This window comes from Huiozyma naganishii, chromosome 4, assembly GCF_000348985.1.
Source record: "Huiozyma naganishii CBS 8797 chromosome 4, complete genome".
NCBI classification, from domain to species: Eukaryota; Fungi; Ascomycota; class Saccharomycetes; order Saccharomycetales; family Saccharomycetaceae; genus Huiozyma; species Huiozyma naganishii.
Genome location: NC_035925.1, coordinates 213974 through 238484, shown reverse-complemented (window position 1 = coordinate 238484; position 24511 = coordinate 213974). Strand labels below are relative to the sequence as shown.

The 24511-nt window shown below is 44.8% G+C and overlaps 16 protein-coding genes and 1 non-coding gene across 17 annotated transcripts; 9 read left to right on the top strand and 8 right to left on the bottom strand.

Annotated features, from left to right (window-relative positions):
• Nucleotides 1-93: 93 nt before the first annotated feature.
• FIP1 (cleavage polyadenylation factor subunit FIP1) lies at nt 94-1011 on the bottom strand (the record flags this gene model as incomplete). The annotated part of the gene is made up of 1 exon (XM_022607556.1): nt 94-1011. One exon carries the CDS (start codon nt 1009-1011, stop codon nt 94-96), a length of 918 nt encoding a protein of 305 aa, XP_022464140.1.
• A 509-nt stretch (nt 1012-1520) lies between these two features.
• Nucleotides 1521-2597, bottom strand: IME1 (transcription factor IME1; the record flags this gene model as incomplete). Its single annotated transcript, XM_022607555.1, has 1 exon — nt 1521-2597. The coding sequence occupies one exon, from the start codon at nt 2595-2597 to the stop codon at nt 1521-1523; it is 1077 nt and encodes a 358-aa protein (XP_022464139.1).
• Nucleotides 2598-3735: 1138 nt separating this feature from the next.
• Nucleotides 3736-4233, bottom strand: KNAG0D01400 (uncharacterized protein; the record flags this gene model as incomplete). Its single annotated transcript, XM_022607554.1, has 1 exon — nt 3736-4233. The coding sequence occupies one exon, from the start codon at nt 4231-4233 to the stop codon at nt 3736-3738; it is 498 nt and encodes a 165-aa protein (XP_022464138.1).
• A 558-nt stretch (nt 4234-4791) lies between these two features.
• Nucleotides 4792-5070, top strand: RPL43B (60S ribosomal protein eL43; the record flags this gene model as incomplete). The annotated part of the gene is made up of 1 exon (XM_022607553.1): nt 4792-5070. The coding sequence occupies one exon, from the start codon at nt 4792-4794 to the stop codon at nt 5068-5070; it is 279 nt and encodes a 92-aa protein (XP_022464137.1).
• An 880-nt stretch (nt 5071-5950) lies between these two features.
• Nucleotides 5951-6937, top strand: SFC1 (Sfc1p; the record flags this gene model as incomplete). The annotated part of the gene is made up of 1 exon (XM_022607551.1): nt 5951-6937. The coding sequence occupies one exon, from the start codon at nt 5951-5953 to the stop codon at nt 6935-6937; it is 987 nt and encodes a 328-aa protein (XP_022464136.1).
• Nucleotides 6938-7443: 506 nt separating this feature from the next.
• KNAG0D01370 (aldo-keto reductase superfamily protein) lies at nt 7444-8292 on the top strand (the record flags this gene model as incomplete). The annotated part of the gene is made up of 1 exon (XM_022607550.1): nt 7444-8292. One exon carries the CDS (start codon nt 7444-7446, stop codon nt 8290-8292), a length of 849 nt encoding a protein of 282 aa, XP_022464135.1.
• Nucleotides 8293-8602: 310 nt separating this feature from the next.
• On the top strand, nt 8603-9160 carry JJJ3 (Jjj3p; the record flags this gene model as incomplete). The annotated part of the gene is made up of 1 exon (XM_022607549.1): nt 8603-9160. The coding sequence occupies one exon, from the start codon at nt 8603-8605 to the stop codon at nt 9158-9160; it is 558 nt and encodes a 185-aa protein (XP_022464134.1).
• A 182-nt stretch (nt 9161-9342) lies between these two features.
• On the bottom strand, nt 9343-11364 carry KNAG0D01350 (uncharacterized protein; the record flags this gene model as incomplete). The annotated part of the gene is made up of 1 exon (XM_022607548.1): nt 9343-11364. One exon carries the CDS (start codon nt 11362-11364, stop codon nt 9343-9345), a length of 2022 nt encoding a protein of 673 aa, XP_022464133.1.
• A 545-nt stretch (nt 11365-11909) lies between these two features.
• Nucleotides 11910-12392, top strand: KNAG0D01340 (uncharacterized protein; the record flags this gene model as incomplete). The annotated part of the gene is made up of 1 exon (XM_022607547.1): nt 11910-12392. One exon carries the CDS (start codon nt 11910-11912, stop codon nt 12390-12392), a length of 483 nt encoding a protein of 160 aa, XP_022464132.1.
• Nucleotides 12393-12601: 209 nt separating this feature from the next.
• YUH1 (ubiquitin-specific protease YUH1) lies at nt 12602-13309 on the top strand (the record flags this gene model as incomplete). Its single annotated transcript, XM_022607546.1, has 1 exon — nt 12602-13309. One exon carries the CDS (start codon nt 12602-12604, stop codon nt 13307-13309), a length of 708 nt encoding a protein of 235 aa, XP_022464131.1.
• Nucleotides 13310-13392: 83 nt separating this feature from the next.
• Nucleotides 13393-14181, bottom strand: AIM25 (Aim25p; the record flags this gene model as incomplete). The annotated part of the gene is made up of 1 exon (XM_022607545.1): nt 13393-14181. One exon carries the CDS (start codon nt 14179-14181, stop codon nt 13393-13395), a length of 789 nt encoding a protein of 262 aa, XP_022464130.1.
• A 2940-nt stretch (nt 14182-17121) lies between these two features.
• Nucleotides 17122-17219, top strand: KNAG0Dtrna3L. Its single transcript is given in 2 exon segments — nt 17122-17160; nt 17175-17219. It is a non-coding gene; the product is annotated as a tRNA-Leu (tRNA).
• Nucleotides 17220-17364: 145 nt separating this feature from the next.
• RSM26 (mitochondrial 37S ribosomal protein mS42) lies at nt 17365-18132 on the top strand (the record flags this gene model as incomplete). Its single annotated transcript, XM_022607544.1, has 1 exon — nt 17365-18132. One exon carries the CDS (start codon nt 17365-17367, stop codon nt 18130-18132), a length of 768 nt encoding a protein of 255 aa, XP_022464129.1.
• A 187-nt stretch (nt 18133-18319) lies between these two features.
• Nucleotides 18320-18886, bottom strand: VPS25 (ESCRT-II subunit protein VPS25; the record flags this gene model as incomplete). Its single annotated transcript, XM_022607543.1, has 1 exon — nt 18320-18886. One exon carries the CDS (start codon nt 18884-18886, stop codon nt 18320-18322), a length of 567 nt encoding a protein of 188 aa, XP_022464128.1.
• Nucleotides 18887-19130: 244 nt separating this feature from the next.
• Nucleotides 19131-19595, bottom strand: SOD1 (superoxide dismutase SOD1; the record flags this gene model as incomplete). The annotated part of the gene is made up of 1 exon (XM_022607542.1): nt 19131-19595. One exon carries the CDS (start codon nt 19593-19595, stop codon nt 19131-19133), a length of 465 nt encoding a protein of 154 aa, XP_022464127.1.
• Nucleotides 19596-20073: 478 nt separating this feature from the next.
• Nucleotides 20074-20727, bottom strand: KNAG0D01280 (uncharacterized protein; the record flags this gene model as incomplete). The annotated part of the gene is made up of 1 exon (XM_022607540.1): nt 20074-20727. The coding sequence occupies one exon, from the start codon at nt 20725-20727 to the stop codon at nt 20074-20076; it is 654 nt and encodes a 217-aa protein (XP_022464126.1).
• A 2833-nt stretch (nt 20728-23560) lies between these two features.
• Nucleotides 23561-24373, top strand: RSM7 (mitochondrial 37S ribosomal protein uS7m; the record flags this gene model as incomplete). Its single annotated transcript, XM_022607539.1, has 1 exon — nt 23561-24373. One exon carries the CDS (start codon nt 23561-23563, stop codon nt 24371-24373), a length of 813 nt encoding a protein of 270 aa, XP_022464125.1.
• Nucleotides 24374-24511: the final 138 nt, after the last annotated feature.

Below are 24511 nucleotides of genomic sequence, written 5' to 3'. Positions count from 1 at the left end.
GGTATAAACACAGTTGTACATGAAAGCATGCCGAAAGTGTGAAAATTCTTTCGCCTTCCTTGCGAGTGGTATTAATGCATTCGTTGAATAGTTTTAGGGCTTCTTATTGGTATCTGTGTTTTTCGTGTTATTAAGGTTGGCGCCATTTTGTTGCATATTCATAGGCATCATACCTGGCATGGGGAAAGGTGGAAACCCTCCAAACATTGGCATAGGAGGAAACCCTGTGGGTGGCATGTTCTGTTGATTCATCATGGGTGCGTTATTTATTTGGCCCATACCACCACCCATATCGTTTTTCCTTGAATCCATTCTCGTTTTAATATCGAGTTTTCCCTGTTGTTGCAGATTCAAGAGCCCCATCAAAATTTGCCTTGGATTATATTCTTGTTTCAGTTTCTCCTGTCTATGCAGGTACTCCGTCCATGTGTACTCGTTGAATCCATAATTGAAGTAATCTGACAGGTTGGCACCTGGTTGTCTCCAAGGTTTCTCCTTCAGCACCTCCGGATCGATCTCTGTTATGGGCTGTCCGTCAAAAAGACCATCCTTATCTAAGTCCAAAGTCCCCGCATTGATCCCCGGCGTTTGGTCCATGCTGCCCTCTCTCCCATCCCCCTTCTTCCCCGCACTTTCCTCCTTCTCACCATCGGCTGCGATGCTCGTGGGTTCACTAGCTGCCGGTTGTTCTGTAGCTACACTTATTACTTCTCCGGAAGGTGGATGTGTGCCCCCCGAGAGCGTTTTGATAGAGTTAGCATCCAGTCTAGACTTATCCGGACCCAAACTGATGATGAACTCCACGTCATAGTCGCTTTCCTCATCAGAAGTGGCCGAATCGCTGTCCTCAGATTCATCCGCACCAGTCTTCGCCCTCTTTACAGTGTCTGACGCGTCATCGTCCTCCTCCGCGCTGTGTAGCCTCTTCTTCACACTCTCCTGGTTCGTGACGCTGGTTTCCTCAACGTCAGAGCCGTAAAGAAACTTGTCGTCATCGTCGCTAGATTCCATGGTTCGATGCAGCGCAGCCAAATGCGGCAAGAATGATCCCGGTGCGTCTGCGTCGTGGATGTGTTCACCTACCGCTGCTGACCGATGGAGACACCAGTGCACTTCGTTACTGCATCAAGTGAAAAAGGTCCGACTTAGAGACGTTTTCTATTTTTTTGCCCATAATTTAAATTTGACGATATTATGATGAAAGAATATGAAGAATATTGATAACAGGACGGACATATGTATATAGATATATAGAGGTATGCGCGTGTGCTCATTGAGAGGGAAGATGGGATGCAATGAATAGCGCTGCTCGACTAAAACAGCATCCAGCTAATAATCAGACAAATAGGAACCATTGACTAATGGGGAAAAGTGACATTCTATGGATATAATTTTTTCGACACAGGGCAAGGACCGGTGCAAGCAGGCGAAGAAGAAGAAGAAGAGGGAGTGGGAACGGGACAGACTTGTTTCCTTTATGGGGAGCATTCCAAGCCTTTTTTTTTCTATTGTGTCCCCTTTCAGAAGTAACTGTTACTAAAACGGTACGATATCTCTTGGAGACGAATCTTGTCGAAGTATTCGCGGTCACTAGTGTACCTTGCCAGTTTGTTCTCGATGTGACGGCAGAGCTTGTTGCGTTCATTGGCCTCTTCCATCCAGCGTTGTTGCCTGGGGGCGAAGACGTGAGTGTCGGAGGTGTATCTGAATGTATCGTATGAGTGTTTGTTCATCTTCGTGCAGATCAGATCTGAGTTGTTATTGGAGGGCATCACTATTGCTGGGATCCAATGTTGTACCTCATGGATGTTGTACTCCTCAGGGTTTTCTAAAGTCTGGACGAAGAGCTTATTGTTATTGTTGGGCCTTGGTGCCACTAATTGTCTGTGCTCCAAACGTGGATAGTTCTCAATGGCATGGTTCAATGGGAATTTCGCGTATGGTATTTGCGTTTGTGAAGCGTCCACTGCGCTCCCGCCCACTGAATCCTGTTTTGGTACGTCATTTGAGAAAATAGACGAGAAGGACGACGACCTTGAGTTCTCCGAATCAGTGGCCGTTGTTGCGTCATTTACTGTCTGTGCCTCGGTACACCCACCACCTTGTTGCAAGAGGTAATCCTCGTAGGCAAGAGTATCGTTGAATAACAACTTGTTAGAGGTATCTGCGACCCTTGTTGGTTGTGTGTGGACCATGTTCCCACACCCCCCCAAATTAGTGAAAAACACGTCCGAACACCCATGTGGTGTGTCTGGCATGGACCCACTGACCACCGAAGATCCACTGGAGATGTTATACTTTGGTTCGTTGTGGCACGTGGAGTAATAAGTTTCCTCTTGCATGCTCGAAAGCGAAAACAAGAAATTCGAATCAGCAGTTTCATCGTCTACGTCAATATCTGAGTAACAGTTGTCGTTGTCAAATTCTGTCAGCGCAGTACCATCCAATGCGGAGAACAATTGGCTGGACAACTTGTCATCCGGCGTTGAAAACAGATTATTGTTGCTGTTACCAACGTGGTAACCCTCATCGTAGGGTGCCTGTCTCTGCAGTAACGAGCCCTCTTGGAACGGCTCATAAAACCCAGTCTGCATCATATATATAAAAAAAGAATCTGTGGGAAAAGAAAACAACAACACAGATATAAAAATGAGACAGCCTTCTCTTGGGGAGCGATCAGAACTGGATCCCCAAAGGTAAAAATAGAAAAAGGGGAAGACGAAGAGGAATGAAAACTTGTGGGAGGTTTGACAGGTGGGACAGTCCTTTTCACTCCGGCTACTGTATACCGTGTATATCACACAAGGAAAATCAATAAGATATCCTAAAGAAGAAAAGTAATGAACCTCAAAAACTCCCTTGCGATTTGGAACAAGAGTATTTATATGTGAAAATCAGAGGACGCGCTATGTTGTAATAGAACAGACGCACCTCCGCCTCCCCCCCCCCCAACAAATATTGGTTGGGGGAAAATGATCTGGAAAAAGGGTGCTCCTCTTTCTCGCAACCACTTACACTACAAGTGATATCATTGATCCCGTCCAAGAGAGGCGGTAAATTAAGATTTACAGGAAGGGAACTGATGTTTCCTGCTTAATGGAGACACAGTGTCAGGTGTGTGTGTATGGGCACACCCGATAGGAAAAAAAGAAATTAGATACGGATAAGGAGGAGGAGGTAACTTTAATATTGTTCTTTTTTTTTTGTGTAGGGACAATCTGGACGTGTTAGGCGTTTGTAAATACACGCATCTTCTTTTCCCTTGGGTTTATTTTTATCGCTTTGCTGCTCTACTCGTAGTGGACGCCAGGCGTAGTGGTACATAACATACACACACCATTGCTCGGCTATATGGTAAGGTAGCGCAGAGGCTAGCACGCCAGGGTGTGATGTAGTAGTCGTCTCCATTTTCTCCTCTTGCAACACAGGATTTGTAATTTCTTTGTAAGAGGATAATTTGGTTTACGGGCTAGTATGTATGTAGGGAACACGCTCTCTGTGAAATAAACAGAAAAAACAAAAAACAAAACAAAACAAAAAACAATTAATTGTTGCTTAACCGCCTTGGATCAAAAAAGAAAAGATTTATCGATTCTATTGTTTAGCTTTTTTTGCAGGGGATGGAAACAATAGTCGCACTGGAAATCAGGGGACCGGAAAGAGGAAACGCGGAAAGCCGGATGGCGAGAAAGGGGCATACGCTATTGGTACGGTAAAATAGACGTAACAGATCTGTCACTCACGGTTCTCCTGCCTTGTTTTCTGTGCATGTGGATTGCAGTGTGGAGAAAAGCCTGTTAAAGAGCCGCAGGAAGGACAGAGTCTTTTTTTCTTTCTTTTTTTTTGTGTCTGTTTGCCCTTTCTTTGCTTTCCTTCTCTCTTTTCTTTTGTTTTTCTACTTCCAGTAGTTCCTAAACATATCTTAGCGTTCGGAGGACGGTAACTTCTCGGAAGCACCAATTGACTAGGTACGCCCTCTCTTATCGTTGTCCGTTTTCCCGCCCGCCTCCTCTTTATTTTCCCTTCATGTGTTGCATTGTTTCGTAAGTCCAAGGCAAATGTGTTCCCGGACAAGCCTGCGTAGAGGGCGACAGTATTCGCGGGACAGGGAATTGCTGCCAAAACCCGCGTTGTGTTCGGTAGTGACATATGCGTAAGTGTGAAGGAAAGTCTTTTCAGCCCCTTTTCAGGTACTCTGGTGTCTGTTTGTCTAGGCAGAGTCAAAGAGGGCATGCCTGGAGGGGAGGGAGGACTAGAACCAGATACTATTTTCCTTGCATATTGATTTCTTTCTTTTTTCGTTCTGTGTCTTAACACCGATATAGACACGGGGAGGTAGTACAGGAACTCAATTCATTGCTGTGCGGACATAATATACACTATATTGTTACGTACGACTTGACGGTTGCTTCTCTCACTTCTGTAGTACCTAAATAGGAAAAGAAAAGAAAGTTTGGGGAAAGAAGCTACAACAATGCCAGGGTAGCGGGAAAAGTGTGTCTGTTTTTCTGCCATCCGCACACCCTCACGATTTATTTTTTTTTGTAGGTTTCTTTTTTTTCACGTCTTTCCTTAACTGGTAATCTCTCCCAATGAGAGGGAACTCACACGAGGAATTTTCCACTTCGCTCTCTCTCTCGGAAGGCATCGTCTGGATACGCTCGCGCTCGCATTCTGAGTTCGTCTATGGGTCTGTGTCTTTAATCTTGTAGCTACAACTACTCTCTCTCAAATTCACCTCCATTGAAAGGTTAACTCGATCAATCAGTCGACCCAAGAACAAATAATAAAATGGCTAAGAGAACAAAGAAGGTTGGTATCACAGGTAAGTACGGTGTCCGTTACGGTTCCTCTCTAAGAAGACAAGTCAAGAAGCTTGAAGTCCAACAACACTCCAGATACGAATGTTCCTTCTGCGGTAAGAAGGCCGTCAAGAGAGGCGCTGCCGGTATCTGGACCTGTTCCTCTTGCAAGAAGACCGTCGCTGGTGGTGCGTACACCGTCTCCACGGCCGCTGCTGCCACTGTCAGATCCACTATCAGAAGATTGAGAGATATGGTCGAAGCCTGATTTTTCTAGGAGGTTTCTATATATACTATTATTACAATAAAGAGAAGGAAAGAACGAGAGGGAACGACAACACGAAGAGGACATCAGCATTATATCATTTTTAATATAATAATAAACTATCTATATTATAATATTATCCAAGCACCAGGCGCGGTAGTACCAAGCATATCTATCTTGGTGCAGCAGACTTGCTCTTTTCCATTTACCCAGCCACACGCGGTCACAGGCCTGTCAACGTCTTCCCCAGGGCTTGGCTATTTCCCCCGGACGAATGGAGATCTGCGCTGGAGAAGAGCGCAAAAAAGGGAAAGTACCACTCCGAACTTTCGGGTTACCGGAATTACTGCTCCCGCCAACATCTGCTCCCCGCGTTAACGGCTGCCCTCACAACAGTGGCTGTAGTCTGTCCAGTGCTCTCCCTCCTTTAAACAGGAATCAGGAGAAGGTAGGGTGGGAACTGCGGGCAAGAACGCGCGTACTTGAGGAGGACCCGCCCAATGGGACTTAGTACCGCCTTCCACACAAAACGGAGAAAAGGGTTAAACACACACACTACTGCATTGTGTTTGTGCTTTGTGTTTGAGGTTTAGTCATTCGTCACACAGAGTATGTTTGTGTAGTTTGCGATCATTCGGTCTGTTCTCGGAGATAGGATTCCGTTTCTTGAGTTCTGTAAACACGTTTGGCGTATATAAAAGCGGGACTATTGTAGGCGGTATTCCTTCGAGTATTGTACTTTCTCAAACTTGCTCTTTGTAATAGAAATACCAAGTGTTTCAGCAACTCCGCAGGATAAGCGTTGTTTCTCCAAGTGCAAACACAAACACAGAATATATTAATTGTGTAACACTACTACTACTACTACTACTACAACTCCAATATGTCATCTAATAAGAAAAAGGCGTCTAACCCAGTGATCAATTTGGTCGCTGGTGGTACCGCCGGTTTGTTCGAAGCTCTATGCTGTCATCCGTTGGATACGATAAAAGTCCGTATGCAAATCTACAGGAGGGCCACTAGCAAACTTAACGCTGCGGAACATTCAGCGATCAAACCTCCTGGGTTTATAACCACTGGGAAGACTATTTATGGACAGGAGGGGTTTTTGGCCCTGTATAAAGGTCTTGGTGCAGTTGTCATAGGTATCATCCCGAAAATGGCCATACGGTTCTCCTCTTACGAATGGTACAGGACATTGCTCGCAGATAAAACTACAGGGAGTGTTTCCACTGGGAACACATTCTTAGCTGGTGTACTTGCCGGTACCACTGAGGCGGTGATCGTGGTAAACCCAATGGAAGTGGTCAAGATTAGACTGCAAGCGCAACATTTGGCAGAGGGCGCTATAAAGGACGTAGCACCAAAGTACAAAAATGCTATCCATGCAGCGTACACCATTGTGAAGGAGGAAGGTATCGGTGCTATGTATAGGGGGGTCTCGCTGACCGCGGCAAGACAGGCTAGTAACCAAGGTGCTAATTTCACAGTTTACTCGAAATTGAAGGAATTCTTGCAAAAATACCACAACCAAGAGGTACTGCCCTCGTGGGAAACCTCCTGTATTGGGTTGATCTCTGGTGCAATTGGACCCTTCTCGAACGCCCCCTTGGATACAATCAAAACGAGATTACAGAAGGACAAGTCGATCAGTAGTGATAAGTCCTCCGCGTGGAAGAAGATCGCGACAATCGGAAGACAATTGATCAAAGAGGAAGGGTTTAGGGCCCTGTACAAGGGTATCACGCCAAGAGTGATGAGAGTGGCACCGGGCCAAGCAGTCACTTTCACAGTGTACGAATACGTCAGAGGTCACCTGGAGAGAATGGGCCTGTTCACAGGTAAGCCAAAACCCAAGGCATTGAAGTGAGTGCCCCAATTGATCTGGTGTATGTGTGACAAGAACTGACACCTGAGAACATAAACTGGGGATGCGCAAATGGGGATGCGCAGATGGGCATCGCAGTTCTCCAAAACCCAATTACATAACTTATATATTCCTTCGTGTATCTTAAAGACGCAAGGAGACTTGCGTCTTCTCATATATACCCACAGCCATCAAATACCCGTGCGGGTTCCTTCTGGGTATCAATCGGTCTCTCGGTAAGGCATACATCAGGCACAGAAGTTGTCGGAGCCGTTTAAGCGGAGTCTGTCACTTGTGTCCCTTTCGGGACAAATAGGGAATTTTGAGTTATAAAAGATACGCACTCTGATTATATAAGGATGTGGTCTCCTCTTCCATGACAACTTCTCTTGCAACAGTAATCCCTCTTTTATCTTCACTGTGCCGCCTTTACTCCCCCCTCCCTCCCCATTGATCTATTTGTTCGGCTCTGTAAACGCAAAATTTGGTATTAGAAGTGTCATAAAAGTATGCCAGTTCCTAAATCGTATAAACTTGCCTCCGGGTTCAACATCCCAACAATTGGGTTGGGAACTTATGATTTGCCACCTTCGAATACCACGGCGATAGTGGAGGCCGCACTGGAGGTAGGTTACAGGCATCTAGACACCGCGGTGCTGTATGGGAACGAGGCGGAAGTCGCGCAAGGTGCTATGAATTTCCTGGGGAGACATCCCGATGTGAGTCGAGAGGATATCTTCTACACAACAAAGCTTTGGAACAGCCAGTTCGGCTACGAAAAGGCGAAGAGAGCCATTCGTGAGTGTGTCGAGTGTATTGGTGGGCTTGGCTACATTGACCTGTTGCTGATGCATTCGCCGATCGGTGGCAAACAGGTGAGAAGAGGTACGTGGAAGGCAATGCAGGAAGCTGTGGATGACGGGCTTGTCAGGAGCATTGGTGTGTCGAGCTACGGTCAGAGACACCTTGAAGATCTGTTCGAGTGGTCGGAACTGAAACATGCCCCCGCTGTGAACCAGATCGAAATCTCACCTTGGATCATGAGACAACAGTTGGCAGACTACTGTAAATCGAAGGGTATCGTAGTTGAGGCGTATTCGCCACTGACCCACGGTTACAAGCTGGATGACCCAGATTTGTTGAAGGTCGCAGAGGAAACTGGGAAAAATCCAGGACAGGTTTTGCTTAGGTGGTCGTTGCAACACGGCTACGTACCCTTACCGAAGACCAAGACGGTGTCTAGATTGCAGCTTAACTTAGATGTCTTTGATTGGGAACTGTCCCCTGAACATATGAAACTACTGGACCATCCTGAAGCATACGAGCCTACCGATTGGGAGTGTACTGATACTCCATAAATGGTTATGTATATAGTTTTGTGTGATCATATAGACAAAATTATATATACTGAATCACACAATGCAGCAGGATTTGTACATTGTTTTGGGCTAGACTGGCCGAGAGGTTCTGGTTTTGCGGAAGTTGTACCTCTTCGCTTCCTCTATGTTAAGTGTTCTCACCCCGAAAAACCAGGAAAATGCTGAAATTTTTCAAGATTACCGCAGAGAAGAGAAGGAAGAGGCTTTCCTGGCGATGACTAAAGAAACCCCCCATCGTGTGTGTCTGGTTGCACAGATTTCGGGAACCACACACACACATACACAACCAATGAGCAAAAACAAAACACACTACGAAGTGTTAAAGGTGAATTCTGCAGTACAATTGCCCGAACTGAAACTGAGGTATAAAGAATTACTACTCAATACGCATCCCGATAAGCTAGGATCAGCACAGGATTCAGAAAGCGTATGGCGCGATAGGAAAGTAACCATAAATCATATACAGGAGGCGTACAAAGTGCTGTCGGATGCAACGTTAAAAGCTGAATATGACAAATCTCTGCTGGACAACGCCAAGAAAAATGGAGTCTACAAGTTCGGGGAAGGTGTAGACGAAGTCTCACTGGATAAGTTTGGTTTTGACGAGAAGGATGAAGGGTACATACTGAACTGTCCCAGATGTCAAGTGCACGATGGGTTCAAGTTGACCGATGATCTGTTAGAGGAGTACGCTGTGGAAGCAGAGGGAAGAACGGACGGCATGTTCCAAGTTTTGACGCAATGCACAGCGTGTAGTCTATGGTTGAAGGTGAATTTCTATGAGGCACCAGAAGTGGATGGAGATCTTGAGAACGAAACAGACGTTCACGGTACGATACCTCAGTAGCACTCCCTCATTGGCGCGCTCCAAGGTAGACAGAATTACAGAATCAATTAAAATAGTATTGTAGAGGACATTACATAGATAAACGGTAATAATATATAAAACAGGAGAAATATCGTAGAAGTGGACGTTGAAGATATTATTGAGACAGGGGACCAAAATATTATACTGTCAAAAGATCAATCTCAACCGGACATGAAATGCTTCCTCTTCAACTTCTCTCTCTCCTTTTCAGCATCTCTGATGGAGATGAAGGCCTTACCAATAGCATCCAAATCCGTCATCAAACTGACGTGGCCAGTGTCACTGGCCACTTTACAAACGATGGGGAACCCTCTCTTTTCGGGCAACAACCACTTGTAGTGGACAACACCGTCACCAGGACCGTAGTAAAAGTCGTTGTAGTGACCGTCTCTGATACCTTTGATACCATCGACTTTGCAACCACGAACGGTGGGAACCTTGTTACCGTACACAATACCCAGTGGAGGGTATTCCTTTTCTGGACGGTATTCCAGACTCTCCAAGTATGCCCTGGTGTCCTTCAAAGTACGCTTTAAGTATTTGACACACACATCGTAAGGAGTCTTGAACTCGCTGTCATCTTGCATTTCAACCTCCAAGTACCTCTCGGTGGGTTTCTCTGGGTTCAACTTGTTCACGATTGGCACGGTGTTGAGGATTGTCTTGGTAGCGCCACCGAGAGACTTGATAACGGTGCTTGCTGGGTTAATAGCATTCTTTTCAGCGGCATTCTTTTGAGCTCTCTTGTTGTTCTCGGCAATCTTCTGTCTCTTCTCACTGACCAGTGGGGACAACCCCAACTTTCTCCAGACCTCAGGGTCAAAGAAATCGATATCGTATCTCTCGTACGTGTTTTTGTCGATGAAGCATCTCCCGTCGAAGGGCAAGAAGTGGAAACTACTTCTCATGAAGAAGTTGTTTTCTTTACTCAAAAGAGTCTTGTTGAACATGACCTCATCACCAAAACGGAAGGGCCCAATAATATTGGAACACTGACTAGGAGACCCAACGTAGATCAACCCTCTGATCAAATTAGTGTTTTCTTGCAGGACCTTGTGGGCGACTAGACCACCCATAGAATGGGCAATAACGTAGGTACCTTTCTTCTCCTTTTGCTTGTCGTAGTTTCTTTGCAACTTGTCTCTCAATCTCCTTGCTGAAATATCAAGGGAAAGTCTCCAATCGTAACCGAAATCCTCGATGTGGACTCTAGGGTTTTCTGCGATTTTCTTGATCAATCTCTTGGAAACGTCCACTGGTCCAACGTGAGACAGCATCCCAGTTGGGACAATTTCCTTCTGGGTCTTGATCTCGTCCTCTGGGTTTGGCCCAATTAACAAGTCGGCGGTGGTCATATTGAAGCCAGCCTTGATGGGGACCCAAATTCTTCTCCCCGTTTTGGCCTCGGCCAAGTTGGAACCACGGTAACCACCCATGATGACGACGTCACCTTCCAGTTCGTTCCAGATATTTCTCAATCTGCTACAAACGTACCCGTCCTCGGTGGTCTCTTGCTCATCGTAGGACATGTGCTTGAAAGTCCCAGTCAAACCTCCGACACCGAAAGTTCTCTTTAGTGCCTCGGAACGCCCAGTGTTGACACCCTTCTCGCCCTCGAAAAGAATCAATTCCTCCAGAGAGTCCAACGAGTCCGTTCTCTTCAACTTGTCCTTCAATTCGTGTTTTTTCTCCCTTCTTGCAATGGCAATGGTAGTGGCATCCTCTGCGGATGGTTTCATCGTCTTAAAACTGCCAACGGGACCCTCGTTGATCTCATCTGAGTTGGAGGTCCCCAGAGGGAACTGGAACGCAAAGATCTTGTGGTCCTTGTTGTAGTTCTTGTACTTCTTCAACTCTCTCGTGTCGTCGTCATCGACGTCCTCGAGCGAGATGTAGTGAGCCTTCTTTTTCTCGGTTTGACCTGCAGCGATCGTGGACCCCCCGATCAGCTGATTCGCTTGGTCCATTGCTTCGAAAGTGTGCGTGGTTTCAATCCCCTTGTACACGTAGCCGGACTCACCGGCCTCCTCGGATTCTTCAGCGTCTGAATCTATATCTTTATCCTGTGCAGATGGTTGCACATCGGAAGCGGTGAGTTCGATGAAATCGGATTTGGACTCAATGAATTTTGGCATCGCGTACACCTTCTCCTCTTTCTTTGCGTTGGCGTTATCTTCACTCATCTTTGCGGTTTCTGTGTGAGAAAATGTCTTTGGCTGTGATAGCAAGAGTTGTCAACGTATGTTTCTTTATAATATGATGAGCAGTTCTTAAGAAAGAATTAAAGTTCGAATAAAGAGCAGTCAAAATGCAAGTTAAAAAAGAAAGTAAAAAAACAGATAAGAACACGACACACAGGGAAAGTAAAGATTGGAAACACAGGTAAGACAATTGTTTCGTCAGACAAGACGGTACCTCATCTTCTGCATTATATATAAGTCTACAAAAGAGAAAAAAAAAGTGCTGGTATTCCTCCTTAACCTCCCCCCCCCCCACTTGGCCGGAACAATCTACCTCCTTTCTTGGTCTTCGCACGCAGCCAAGCTCTATTCCATCCCCTTCTTGCAGCGATCCTTTGCAGTATACTGTGTAGTTGTTCTTTCTTTTGGCTGCACTCTTTCTGTATTACTACTTCCATTTTGACCCGTATGAGGTTTCTCCCCTTTTGCCTTTAGGGAGCGCTAGAACAATAGAGCCACAAGATTGGAGTCTGCTGAGTTCAGAGAGGATGTTGGACATGTCCCCTTTTAATTACCCAATTTGTCCCATTTGTTCCATTCTCCAGATGAGGGGCACAGAGAAGGCCGCACGCGGACCAGTGGGGACTTGTACGTCTCAGCAGCTCCTCTGCGGGGCCTCTGAAACTGCCGTGGGGAGGAAGACCAGCTCGCCACCAGAAATAGGGGCGAGCGAGGACGGTAGAATACTGCGCAGGGAACGGTTTCAGCCGTTTTGCATTGTGTTGAGTCAGCCGCAGCCGGATCTGGGAAAGGGGCTGCCCAGACAAAACATTTTTTTGTACGGCACCTCCCACACTCCGAGACACGGAGGCACGATGAAAAAGGAGACGGCAGCCGGGGATAACTACAACGCCGGAGGAACAAGGGAAAGAGACAAATTGGGACATGTCCCGATACATCTCGTCTCGGCCATATTGTCCCTCGACATTTGTCGCTGGCACGTGACTATCTTGAGTGTGTGGGTGTTTTAGATTTTTCCCACATTCCTTCTTTCTTCCGTTTCAGATGAGATCCCTTTCGAGTCTGTCCCTGGCATGTCCTTTATAAATGTGACACCTCTGCGGTAAACACACTGCTACTGCGTAGTTGTATCTACATAAAGGTTCCTAGGTATACATATATATATATATAAACATATACATATATCGACTAGATCGGAACTTATATTGGTTGGTTTACAATGAACAGGCAGCTCACGGCCGTTATACCCTTGGAATCGAATCCAGATGTGTTCGACAAGTTTGCTTACAACTTGGGGCTCGACACCTCGTACAACTTCAACGATATCTTCTCCATAGATGACCCGAGTTTACTGGAGTTTTTGCCCAGACCGATGGTCGCTATAGTGTTGCTATTCCCAATACAGAAAAATAAACCAGCTGTCGGCAGCGCTGAGAACAAGGGAACCACCCCAATCTGGTTGAAACAGAATTTCAAGAATGCTTGTGGGTTGTACGCTCTGTTGCATATTTTGGTCAACAATAAACATCTGTTGACCAAGGGGTCTGCTCTCTTAGAGTACTTGGAAAGTAATGACGGTCACGTTGGACAGAACATCGACCAATTCATAGTCGATTTCATAGATACGTACAAGCAGGACTTCATCCAGTCCTCGGGAGACTCTCAAAACCCGGATCCAGAGGATACCATCGAGTTGCATTTTATCAGTTTTATATCGTACGGTGAGAAGTTGTGGGAACTCGATGGGAGAGCTGTGGATGGTAAGCCGTTGTGTCTGGGGGAAGTCCAGAAAAAAAATGCTGCACAGGTGGATTTGATCGACGAACTAGTCATATTCCAAAGAATTCAATCGTACATGAGTAACGTCGAAAGGGAATCAGACAAAATGAGTTTCTCACTTTTGGGGTTATCAAAATCTTGGGAATGACACCCTAGAAGCATCCCTCGCACTTGCTTTTCTTCCCATTTTAGTTCTCTCACACACGTCTATATATACATAGAAAGTCGCTCCTACTCATAGTTCCCGCCTCCAAGGGAGAAAAGTCCCCCGTTTGTCGCGTCTCGTGAGTGTCGCGAGAAATAATCAAAGTCGATCGATATAGCGTTCCCCAATAGAACAGCCCTCTCGTTCAAGTTTAACACCTCATTACTCAACATGGACTGGTCGTAGACCCCTTTGAAACTTCGTTGCGAATCAAATCTAATGATATAAACACCAGTATCCGTAAACAACTCCCGACCGAGACCAACCCAATTACGGTCTACACTGGCAACAACTTTCCCGGCCTCATCCAAGACAGGGAAATCAAACGACAGGAACGGCGCATCAATCGCCCCAAATTGCTTCAACTCCCTCGATTTGCCCTGATTACTATTGACGAACAGGTCATACTTCCTCCTCCAAAGATGCCACCTCTGCATACTCGTGCCGACCAGAAAATCATCGGGCATAGAAGGTACATCTTGTCCAGTCTCATTCCAAATATGAACTTTCGAGTTTATGAAAGAAAAGTTCCTCTGCATCTTGAACAAGTAATTGTCGTCCCGATCAAATACATCAACAACGAAGGGCCGGTGCAGTTTCGTAAATTGCCGTAACACCACCTGGCTCAACGACCTCTCCCTCTCCAAAATGTAACCCAGTGTCTCCCCTGCAGGGTTGTTTATGGTGTACTTGTTCCGTTGTTCAAACCCAAAGATCAGGTTACCGAACTCAATCTGCCGCTCTATTACAAGAGTCGGCGTGGAAAGTATGGCCTTGATAGACCTTAGTTTTGTAATCAACGCATTGCCGCTCATACCGGCTAGTGTTCACAGAGGGTGTTAACTGTGTATGTCACCGTCCTATTATTCGCCGCCTGTTCTATTTTTTTATTAGATGCCCGGAACTTTTATTTGCACTAAAAGGATCTCGATTTGTCATCTGTTTGCAGGTTTGGTTACGAGTTCTACAGTCAGCGTATTCTGTTCTTGCTTGGTGTATTACAAATGCCTTGGGGTTTGAAATGAAGGAAAAAGAATTCTCAGCTAGAAGAAAATGAGAACAGGAATCAGCAAAATTCATTTATGTTGTAGCATATGTAAATCTGAGTTAAGGTTTAGTTAGCGTACTATTGCAAGATACGTATTCTGTAGTCGGGGAAGTAACTTTACTTTTACAGTTCGAATTGTAGGGTACTTGTGCCGTCGAAATACAAAAACTTATGCAAATCTGCAAAAGTAACTAGTTGAGACTTGAACCTTCTACCATAAAAAGTAGTATGTAAAGACTTCAGATGCATAAAAACTGGTTCAATTGGTGTGACAAAATAAGGGAGGAGTTATCTCTTTGGTGAGAATCGAAAGGAAAGATCCGTATTGTAGAATACGAATTTTCGTAAAATATGAAGCGTGTCGGTATAACAAGAAACTGGCATTCATATAAATAGCTTTCCTGGGAATAGCTCCTTTGTACATAGCGCATTATACACATATATTCTTTAGATACTGCCCAGTACAGTGATTAAAGGAAGAATTATCTAATATAAACGCTTCCAGGAAAACGGAAATTGGTCCTTATTTAGGTTTTTCTGAGTATGAGAGGATTGAAAAAGCGTTTGTTTCATTATATGTGGTCAGATTCATCATTATTATAAAAACCTGAGCACAGATTACTAGGTCCCTAATCTATGATATTTTTTGTTATTAGTGAAAAGGAACTTAATGAAAGTGCATGTGCTAAATATAGAAAATGAATATGATAAGGTTGATAGGATATCATCATAGGCATAAACAGGACACACACTTGATAAAAGACACAAATGTTAACGAGACAAATAACGATGCCACAAGTGTGGAAGTATCCACCACAGTGAGAAAGTGAAAAGTCACACCATTGACTCTGAGCAAATTCTCACGTATATAAAGCCTAACTACATCGAATGAATTGATCCTTCTATCTGTGACAATATAGAAGAGATCATCGAACCATATACTTATATATTAAGTATATACCAGAAGTCATACCTGAACTAAAACATCTCTTTACTCTACTAGAATGAATAGCCACGGCGAACAAGACCCTATTCAACAGCATGAAACTGTTGTGGGAGAGATTTGATAGAAGCTACTGTAAACTAAAATATGTCTCCCATGATATTTTAAACTAAAGTTGTTAAAACAATCAGGGGAAGCAGCGAGTAGTTTATCACCAAAAAAGATTTTTGAGTTTGTTGGATTACTTCAAATTTTCAATTCTTGTTCAACAAGTAAAGAATTTATTATCCTACGCAATAAACAAAAAATTCAATTGTAGAGAAACCACTGAAACCAATGTACCCAAGTATTGGGTGATAAAGTGGTACGTCAAATTCATTATTATGAAAAGGGTTAACTCCACCATCTTTTGGCCACTCTCTTGAAGAAATGTGCTGTAGAAATATACTATTTATTGAAAGATGTACTTTTCTACTTACTTGTACTCGTTATCCTGAAGGCGCCATTGAGAAGGGTAACACAGCTGTTTTCAACTGGTAGTGTAATTACCAGTTTGTTGTATTCTCATCTTTTTTATACGGTGAGGCATTCAAAGAATTGGCCTCCGCAAATGCATGAAAAATGATATCATGTTTCGAATGCAGCACCGGTCCCATTGAGTTCTTCTATAAGGACGTCTTTTTGACTGGTCAGCAAGTACCAATTTTCTCTCTCAATATAAATGCTCTATTACTCTAACTATTATCAGCTTTATGAAAACAGTTACATGATGCTCTTTTTACTCTAATGCCGAGTTGGGTAATGTATATTGGCAAGCTTTTTCATTAAAAGTACAGAGGTATGGGTGAACTTTTAGGAAAAACGACATCTATCCAGGCACTAATTGAAGGAAAAAACTTGGACAAAGTATTCATGCAGGCAAAATTCACGATGTTCCTTCAATATGTGTTGTAGCCAAAAAAAGCCATATGAATTTTATAAGTACAAGTATGCCCCGACAGTGAAAAAGTTGATTTGTGTTTTAGGAAACAGGTCAATATTTTCAAATATATATGAAACGGGTGCATATATCCCCACGTTATATGCAGACTTCCATCTATCCTGCAAAACACTGACTGAAATCTGTCCCTTCATTCACGGTCTTGAGTTTCAACTGAATTTTTAACGCTGCTTTGATCATTGGAGAGCCAGGATGAGCCCTAACAACAATACTACATAAACTTTAAAAGATGTGTGTTTTTACTACCTTGCATTTTGAAGAAAGAAAGATTCCATTTAACGTACCCTCCAGTCTGGGTCCCTGCTCTCAATCACGAGACCCTGCTCTTATCACGAACTCACAGAGTTCTCAGTTACGAGACATACATCTCTCGGTAACGACATACAACTCTCTCTCCTACGAGACACAAACAACAAGTCCTCTTTCACAAGGTAGCACATTGCAACATACAACAAACAATACAAAAGCGTCAGACCCTGCTTTAGTCACCAGACTACATCCCACCTTAGTCAGCAGACTACACCCCACTTTAAGTCAGCAGGCTACGTATCTATAACGAACGGACAGACCCAAGCTAATGCGGTCTGATCCAGTTTCACCAAATATTATATAAAGGCCACAGATTCCAACCATTGGAATCCTCGTCTCACTTTCTTCAAATACTCCTCTCTATATAATCTTTATATAGAGAAAACAGACAATTGATTACTGTTGAACTCAAAACATCAATTATGGCCAGCGCTATCTTACAAAAAAATCAATTCGGGAGTTTGGCCGAGTGGTTTAAGGCGTCAGATTTAGGTGTAACAGCTTGAATTCTCTGATATCTTCGGATGCGCGGGTTCGAATCCCTCAGCTCTCATTATCAATTTATTTTTTTGTCGATTTTTTGTATCTTTTTATTTCTTCCGTATTGTTCATTGGCAATATAGGTTGAAACATCATTCAGTTACGCACTGCAAGCAACTGTCCTCTTCTATTTGCCAAGCCGAGTGAATACTGCCAATATGCTACGACAGTTACTTTGTAGGCGGGGGATTCACACGGTGCCGAAATTACCAAATGCTAGCACACTAATTAGGAATGGTATCCCCCCAATTTTATCATCACAAGGTTTCAATACTGTATGGACGGATTACCAGACGTACCTGTGTGACAAGCTCACGTTGGCAACTGCTGGAACCACTCTAGAGTCCTACTATCCTTTTCATATTGTGTTGAGCACTGCGAAGAAGAGTTTTCAGACGCATATATTTGACATTGCGTCTGCAGCACACAACAACCATCTCTTCATTGAGAATATTTTGCCTCTGGAAGCGCAGAATCCTGGGGCACCCTCTCAAGGGTTTTTGGATTCTGTTCAAAAATCATTTGGAATGGACTGGGATTCGTTAAAAGCTGAGATCGTTGAACAGGTGGAGGAGAAATTGATGGGACAAGGTTGGTTCTTTCTCGTGGAGAATTCGAACAAAGAATTACACTATCTGTTTCTGCAAAACAACGGTACCCCGTACTACTTCCCGAAGAACCAGATCTTGGACATGAACGGTCCCTTAAACCTGGAGGAATATACGCATTTGAGGGACGTGAAAAAGTTTGTGAGTGAGAATGCCAAAGTCAAAGACTGGACCATTCCGATAATAGCGGTCAATCTGTGGGACCAGGCATACTTGAATGATTACGGTGTGTCTAATCGAAAACAGTATTTGAGGAATGTGCTGGACAATTTGAATTGGTCTGTTGTCAACAGCAGACTGTACAGCGAACAATTGTGAATGGGGGGGGGGAAAAGACTTGCGTACATGTCCCCCAAAATACCACGACTGTTAAATGGTATGCTTTTCAATTACTGTAAATAACTTCATTCTACCCCCCCGAACCCATATTGTACGTACATGCTATCTATAAATATTACCGTCATAAGAGAAGAGTAAGGGACACACGCAGAGAAGCGCAACCCATCTACACTACTTTAATGGCAACATACTGGTCGTTATCGCCCTTCAACATTGTGGCTCTGCCCCTCTTAACGAGCGGTTTCAGGATCCTGAGAAGCAATGGTTCCGGGATCCCATGAAACTCGCAATCCAAGCTCTCATCTCCTTGTGCCAGTTCATAGAAAGTGACCACTTTCCCCATTTGGTTCGCCGTGTCAAACCACTCCAGTATAAGACTTGTCCACGCGTCTAGGGGCCGCCAAAGGACGTAGAAACTTGCGTCCGCGTCCGCGTCGTCGAGTACCCCCCACTGCAGGGACTCGTCCCTCAGTATGATCTGGTTATTCCGCTGCATGTGCCGCCATATCTCGTTGATGAACAACTGTGGCACGGCGCGACCAATGCTCTCGCTAGTGAAGATCGAGGGCCCTCCTCTTTCGAACCGCCCCGTTTTGTCTATCTCCCACCTGTGAAGCTTCTTTGCGTTGTCCAGTATAATCCCTGCCCACGTTTCCAACTGCTTGTTTCTGACCAGCTTGTTCGGTTGTCTCGTGTACAGGGGCGGGAACGAGTGTATGGGCGGGAATTCCATGGTTGTATCCGTTGTTTGTGTGTGTAAGGCAGGTAGATCCGGTAACCCTTAGGGTGGTTGATACCTCTTCCTCTTGCTCTTTCTGCTCAAAATGGCATTTTCAGTTGCAGTCTCATATATATATATATATATATACGTGCAACCTTTAAACGGGTGGTCATATTAATTCGAGGTTTCAGTGGCATATGTAAAGACGATTACACATATTTTATCTATATCCAGCTTGTTACAGCCTCGGCCACCTTTAATTTGTGAATCCAATGACACCGCAGGCAGGTCTCCCACCAGCGTTACCAGTCTTCAAGGATTCCTCGTTATCGCCCTTACCCAAATCATCAGTGCCAGCATGGATGACCACACTTCTCCCGATAATAGTGGTTGGACCAAGCAACTTGATCAATGGGTCCGTTCTGGACCCCTTAGCGACACCATTAGCATCCGTGGTCACGTTACCCATATCCCCAACGTGTCTAACCTCGTCGGTGGGGGCACCGTGCGTCTTCTTGAAAGGGTTGAAGTGAGGACCAGCGGAGACACACCCGTTAGTGATATCACCGAACTCGTGGATATGGAAACCTCTCTGTGCGTTCGCGTCGTTCCCTGTGATCTCCCACGAGATCGTGGTGTTCTCGTTCTCACTGGCCTGCTCGAAGTGAACAACACCACCGATCCCTGCACTACCCTTTAGAACAGCTACAGCTTTGACCATTGTTAATGTTAGTTGGTTGACTGTATGTATGTGTGTGCGGACCTCCCCTCCCCTGCTTTCCCGTCCTTAAAGTGACACCGGGCAACCCGGTCTCTTATATAGCACTGGTGGCGTTAGGGGGGCCCACACCCGGTGTTACCCGCCCGGAAACAAGATTCGAGACCGCCGGACGAACGGAGCCAAATTACAAAAAAAAAAAAAAAAAGAAAAGAAAAATTAGTAATTGGGAATTTTGGGCCGCGGCCCGCTTTTCCCGTTTTAGGCCCGCACCCCTTTTTTGGAGAGGCGGGCCGTCCAGAATGATAGAATACGTTGTGAATATTATCCCTTAAAAAATGACAAACTGTTGAAATATACTGCCAGTAGACTAGAACTACTGTGCTATTTGAGAGTGCGGTTTGTGGGTCTTTTTCGTTACCGATGCGTGTGGGGGGCGTGAGTGGGTGCGTAGTATCGTGTATGCTTGCTTGCTTGCGTGCTAGGACCGTAGCCGGTAGTAGAGACTGGATCTGCTGTTGCTATTGTCCATGGCCGTTATTACCGCCGCTGCGAGTGGCTTCGAGAGCACACACTCTGTCGGTGGGGATTTGTCCTGCGTTGCAGCAACCTCTGTATCTTCGATGTCGTCGTCCGTTGATGATGATGATGGGCTGGGTGACCTTGGGACCATGCTTGGTGCAGTGATGAGGTCGTCGTTGTAGATAGACTCCTCCTCGTTGAGGGATTGCTCGTGTGAGCCCTCACCATCGCAATTGGAGTCTGACCCAGAGTCGTATTGGTAGTACTTTTCACAATCCTCGTCGTCGTCGTCCTCGGTCGCTGCATCGTCGTATGCAGTTTGGTGTTTGCGAAGAGGCAGTGGGTTGTAAACGTACATTGGCTCCGTAGAAGAAGAAGCAACAGATGTGAGTAGTGGTGCGGTCCTACCGGGGGTCCCACGCTGCTGGCTCACGTATCTGTACTTGAGCACGTCTATGTTGTCCAGGATCGAGTCCAGAAGGTTTGCATGGCACACTATCTCCCTTAGGTCGAATCCTTTCCTCTTGCATCCAGTAGTGCAAGAGTGTAGTTTATTCTTGACCACTGCAGCGAGTCTGTAGTTGTTTTGAAGTTCTTCAAATGGGTAGTTCATCTCGATCTTGCCGTATTTTATTTTCGGGTTTTTTTCCAATTACAAAAAAAATAAATAATTAATGAGACGCTTGCACGGGGTCTGAGGTATGATCGATGAATATCTATAATACTTGAAGATAAAAAATACAGTAGAAAAAAATGTAAAGATCTGATGTTCTTAGTCTAATTACATTCTCCCAGCACCGCCCATGCTCATCCATACTATAGTGGGACCCCAATGGCCGAATTATAGTTATATATATATATGCCAATAGAATTTTTTTTCTTGTACAAAGGAGCGACGAAAAGAAAAAAAACGGTAGACAAAAGAAACGGAGTCTGTGTTAACACCGTTCTTCGAGAAGACCAAGAAAAATTTTTTCAGCTAACAACCGCATAAGATCTGTGTTATGAGATGAATAATTGCCGAAAACCAATTGTTTTTCGAGTTCACGCACAACAAAAAAAAAAGCTTAAAAATTTGGTAAGTCTAATACTTGCTCTCTGCGTACGTTTCTGTGCTAGCATTGGCTTCTACACGCTTCTTAACTAATTTTACTCATTAACAATGCTCACCATCACAAAAAAAAGACTCGAAGCGGTGGCGGAAGGCCGGACACGGAGGACGAGAGACGGAATCAACGGATAAAAAAATAGAAGGAAGACAGAAACAATGGGGGAGGAGCGAGGGGGAACTTCAAGCCGTTGCGGGGCGGCAGTGGTCATCGCTCCCCCCCCCCCTCTTTCTCTCCAGAGGCTTAAAAAATTTTGCCTTTTTCTTTTTATTTAGCTACTTGGTTTTCTGCTTGCGGCACAGAACGCAGCGCAAGAAAAAAAAACCCGCTAGACGACGGATGTGCAGCAAGTTTTCTTTGAAGGAGTACTCTTACTCAGAAAAACTTGCACAGAAGAGTTCATGAGATCACTATTCGCCCGATTTTTTTGCTTTCCTGCATGATTTTACTCCCTTCCATTCTATTGTGGCTGGTTTCTCGTTTCTTAAATTAGGAAAGGGGGGTACCGGGAGCGTGAGGGGGAGGCGAATTTTTGATCGGTATGTGATTTTTGAACCCAGTTCCTACCCTTTTTTACCCGATCGGGAATAGTTCATGTTTGCATATAGATTTATTTTTATTCGACGAGATGCGGTTTTATGTACGGTGTTCGAGATTGAGATTTGCATAGTGGTTGGGCTTGCTTCAAAATGTCAGGCATCGGTTCCCCATCCTTCCGAACACACCCAGGAGGATTTCGGAGAACATGTATGGCCATAGGCCCAGAATCTGTACAGTTAACCTCAGCCGATATTCACACACCGCAGCCCCACTAAGATCGGCTTCAGAAAAAACAGCTAGAGGAAAAAGGGACTGAATTCTGGAGATCTAAGTTCTGGCTAAAAAGTACCTCCTCCTCAGAGACTTCTTGCTTGCCCGCCGCTTTACAAGGGTCAGAGCTTCCTTACAAAAAATAACGTGACAGTCCCCCCTGTTGTTACGGAGAACGTACGAGAATACTTGCTTCCAAGTAAACAAAAGACAGAGAGAGATACGGAGCCCGGAGAACAATAACCACTGCTTTCCTAAGAATATGATGAAGACAAGACGTCAACATGGAGAAACCGTCGCAGCAGCAGAGTTCCCCTCATCGAAAGAGGCAATTCAAGATGTGGAACAGTATCTTTTTTTTTTCCAAATCCTTACTTCCCTTTTTCTCCTTTTGTTTTTTGTTCTAGTCCCAACAATAATGCTTGACTAATATTGGTCAAATAATATCTTTTGCCAAGGTGCCCGTTTGTTCTCGGAGATATCTCCCCCAATTCTGCCAGAATTATTGTATGGCCTCCTTACCCTCCCCCCTTTGAAACTATGAGTTGACTTTTTTAAGCTTGCTCTTTCTCCGTTCTTGCATGAATATGCATTCATCGCGCACCATGGTATTTTCGTATTCCGGAAAGTTATTAGAAAACAAGGACTCCTCTTTTTTTCAGTGCCCGACCGCTCTGTATTAGGACGGAGTCCGCTGCACACAATCACATCGAAAAGGGGATTTACATATCTGGCCTTCTGGTGTACCCTCCTTTCTTTTTTTTTTTAATTTCTCGCAACAATAGTAGTCATGGTAGTGCAGTGGGAAAAAGTCAGATATTCATTACATATAGGCATGGTGACGCCTACCGGAGAAACTTGGAAAATATACCCCACCAACACCCATACACACATTTAATACCTATAGGTGTGGATTATAAAGGAGCATCGAGTCCAGATTCCAAGATGTAGACGAGATTTTCTCTAAAGTTCCAGTATTCAACTAACCCACACGCTGTGATATCACCAGTGTTGCATGGCAAGTCCTTGCATTCTGTAGTAGATGGCTTGATCAAAAGAAACAACAACAACAGCACATGCTTCGTCACCAGAGGGGGAGACCGATACAATTTACATTGCCATTTAGGGGCTATTGATCCGTTGCAGCCCTCCCAGTCAATTGACTATGGTACACTACCCGCTTTTGATCTAGGGAAGGGGGAATGTATCAGGGATTGGATACTTTCAATTTTTATCTTGGCATTTGCCACAGCAAACAGACCCGTAAGAATGTTACATAAGATATTATCGCGACACGTTCCCCTTGTCTTGCAATAAAGTGGTCACGAGACCATGAAGAATAGAAATTACCCGTGTTACTTGCAACTTTTTCATCTGAAAAAAAAAATATATCTCAGAAACCGTACCATGGTCGGAGAAGCGGGGACGAGAACGTAGTAGCGTAGTCGGGGGTCTCCAAAATAGTTCCCCGCATAACAAACACTGAGCACCGCTGCAACCGCTACAAATAGTATCACACGCCATACTATGAGGAGAACAGTACAGCTGTTAGACCCTCTGAAAAGGGTACATGTTTCATGCAGGAGTGGCCTTCTGTATTCTACGGTACCAATTGCAAGAACGTCCCCACAGAGGCACACCTTACAAAGGTTTCAGAGCACAACTACAGCTGCTCCAGAAAAGGAGGAACTGTCAACGTTGACCGATGAGGAGGTTGACTCCTGGTTGCATTCCATTAATGACCTAAGGGCACAATTCAGAAGAGACGGGTTTACGCCGGACGACTTCGCTGGCACCACCGGGGCAACAGAAAGTTTGACTTTGGCCAAGGAGGCCCAGAAATTGATAAACCCGGAATTTAAGCCCACGCAGGAGCAGATCGATGAGTTCGAACAGCTGAGGGGCAAACCTATTCCCAAAAGGAAGGACCCCATTTTGGAACACGTCACAAACATGATTATGCGGCATGGGAAGAAACAGCTTGCTGAGAGAACATTATCAAGAGCTCTGTACATTGTTTTCTGCAAGACTAGGAAGGATCCTGTGGAACTACTCAAGAAATCGCTCGATGACTTAGCACCTCTGATGATTGTCAAAACTTTTAACACTGGTGTCGCAAAGGCTGCTGTGATCCCCGTGCCCCTAAATCAAAGGCAAAGACACAGAATTGCTTGGAAGTGGATTATGGAGGGGGCCAATGGGAGAGTCTCGAGCGATTTTGCAGTCAGACTGGGGGAAGAACTGGTTTCTGTTGCAAACGGTAGTAGCTCTGGGTTTGACAAAAGAGACCAACTGCATAAAACGGCAATCGCCCACAGATCTTACATCAAACTGAAGTGAGTCGCGGCCGTACCACCTCACAGCGTTGGTGGGTGATGCCCTTGTACATACCAAATAATAATATTAGTTAAGCTTCCCGATATGGTACACCAGTTTCCCGATCGGGACGCAAAGCATCAATATAATCTCCTATTTAGG